This window comes from Epinephelus moara, chromosome 11, assembly GCF_006386435.1.
Source record: "Epinephelus moara isolate mb chromosome 11, YSFRI_EMoa_1.0, whole genome shotgun sequence".
Classification (NCBI taxonomy): Eukaryota; Metazoa; Chordata; class Actinopteri; order Perciformes; family Serranidae; genus Epinephelus; species Epinephelus moara.
In genome coordinates, this window is record NC_065516.1 from 5232074 (window position 1) to 5234508 (window position 2435).

At 39.1% G+C, this 2435-nt stretch overlaps 1 protein-coding gene across 1 annotated transcript in view; it reads right to left on the minus strand.

The window, feature by feature from the left end:
- eci2 (enoyl-CoA delta isomerase 2) overlaps positions 1-2435 on the minus strand; it is a 103341-nt gene that overhangs the window by 70972 nt on the left and 29934 nt on the right. Inside the window, exons 4-5 of the mRNA XM_050056508.1 lie at positions 2195-2293; positions 1058-1249 (exon numbers count right to left, since the gene is read on the minus strand). Of these exons, the coding sequence (XP_049912465.1) occupies positions 1058-1249; positions 2195-2293 (291 nt within the window). The remainder of the gene's footprint in view (positions 1-1057; positions 1250-2194; positions 2294-2435) is intronic.

Genomic DNA, 2435 nt, shown 5'->3' on the forward strand with positions numbered 1-2435 from the left:
AAAGTGATGGCTGTGATGGGAGAACTGGATCTCAGTGAAGGGCGAGTGGTCCATAACTTTTATTTTGGAGACAAAAAAATGTATGCTTAGCGCCCTGTGGTCCATTGCCCAATAGGAAATGTAGAATACTCAAAAGTACTTTAAAAGTGCTTGAGTTACTTTACTCAGGGAGTAACGCAGTAAACTACTTTGATTACTTTTAAAGTAACCCTTACCCAACTCTGTATTACACTTATCTTAACTGATGAAAAGCAGCTAATAAAGTTTGGCTAATTCAGTAATAAACATATTTGAATTATTTTGTTTTGTAAAAACTTTTATTGTGAAGCACCAAAATACGGAAATGTTGAGTTTTCGAACAGCGACTTCAAATATGGCTGATGGTGAACATAAACAGTAAAATAAAGCAGATATGTAAGTAAAAACAGGACGCAGGAGAGAAACTAAACTCCAAACTACAGAGATTCAGTTAGAAGCTACATAAGTACTGACAGCTGAACACACAGACACTTTTTTAAAAACGCCTTTCTCTCTGGTCTCCTGCAGACAGAGGTGTGTAGAGTCTCACAACATACATGGTGGTTGGGTGTTGGCTGCGGTCAAGACGCCACCGGTACCTGCTTGAGTGGCGGTCCTGCTTTTGGACCTACTCCGGACATCTCCGGGCATCGAAACTGATAACAGTCAAGCCATGCCTGCACAGCATGGCTTAACTGGACGCCACTAAAAAGCTAAAGTTGCCAAATTAGAAGAAATCCCCACAAAGCTTCAGATATTGCGTTCCTGAGACTTAGATGGAAAAAGTCACATTGACCTTGACTTTTCACTGCCAAAATATAATCAGTTCATGTTTGAGTTCAAGTGGATATTTGTGCCAAATTTAAAGAAATTCCCTCAGGGTGTTCTTGAAATATTGCGTTCACAAGAATGGGTAGGACAGACGGATGGACAACCCAAAAACATAATACCTCTGGCCACAGCTATCGCTAGTGCGGAGGGATAAAAAAAAAAAAACATTTTAGATTTCCTGTTTCTTCCTAATGTGCATAAAACACACCTCAGTGGTGATGGCATTTTTCTTGGTCGGCCGGTTCAGTTTAATGGTGGTGATGTCATCCACTGTGGTGACCAATAGTGTCTCATACGTCGTCCCGCTCCCAGCAAGCTGTGCAGCCACCTGGGCGGAGCTTCCACCTTCTGCTGCCACCAGGGAGCCAATCAGGTCGCAGTACTGCTGTCTAGCTTCATCCTGAGTGACACAAAGAGAGGAGGTGAATTTAACTGTTTGTTTAAGACTTGTTGTTTTACTTTGTACAGTTCTGAGGTACTTGTACTTTACTTTCCTTTTTACTGTTCTTTTTACTGCACTACATTTATCTGACAGCTTTAGTTACTAATACAAATATAATCAATAGATTATATATTATCATAGCTCAATCTAACTAGCAGTATAAAAAGTCAATAAAATGGGCTCCACATTTACAAGCTGCAACATTAAACTGATCAACATATTAATGCATTAATAATTATAATCCAATTATATCATATATATTATACTGAATAATAAGTACTCTAAGTATATTTTGATGCTGATACTTTTACTTCAGTAACATTTTGAATGCAGGACTTTTACTTAAAACAAACAGAGTATTTCTAACTGTAGTATTAGTACTGATATGACAAGAGTACATCCTCCACCTCTAGCTGATTGGCAGCAGCTGGCAGTCTTTTCTTCAACTCTTCCTCTCGGCAACACTTAAAACAGATGTACGAACCAAATACAGCAGAATATGTTTCTATGCACTTGCTATTCCTAAAGAAAAGCATCACTGACAAAACTCCACAAACACTACATTTACAACAACGTCACAACACCGGTGGAAAGCTTTTAACAGCATCAACAGCAGGAAATAGTAACACTGCTCTGACATGACTGTAAAGGGATAAACAAAAGGTAAAATAAGGTGGATATCTGAAAGTACATACAGGGCTGGGGAGTGAAACTGAAGTCCAAATGCACAAACAGAGCTTTTAGTGTCAGTCAATCATCCATATTTGATTACAGTTCCACCAGTTTAACTTAGCAGTAGAAGAATCTGAAGGATTTTAGTTTCCTCTCTTTGTTTCACCTGCTGCTGGATTGTAACAGCTGACACTGATGAACCTACAGTGTAGGATCCTGAAGCAGGTGTACCTGTGAAATGGAGCCCAGGGATTTCCATGCGTCCCATTTGACCTTGTTAACGAAGTCCAGCATGCCTGGTTTGGGGGTGATGCAGGGACCCTGAGTGGCCTGCAGGAGAAGAAGGATCAATAAGTATGTTACACACACACACACACACACACACACACACACACACACACACAAACATATATATATATATATATATATATACACACATATATATATATATATATATATCTATATATCTCTC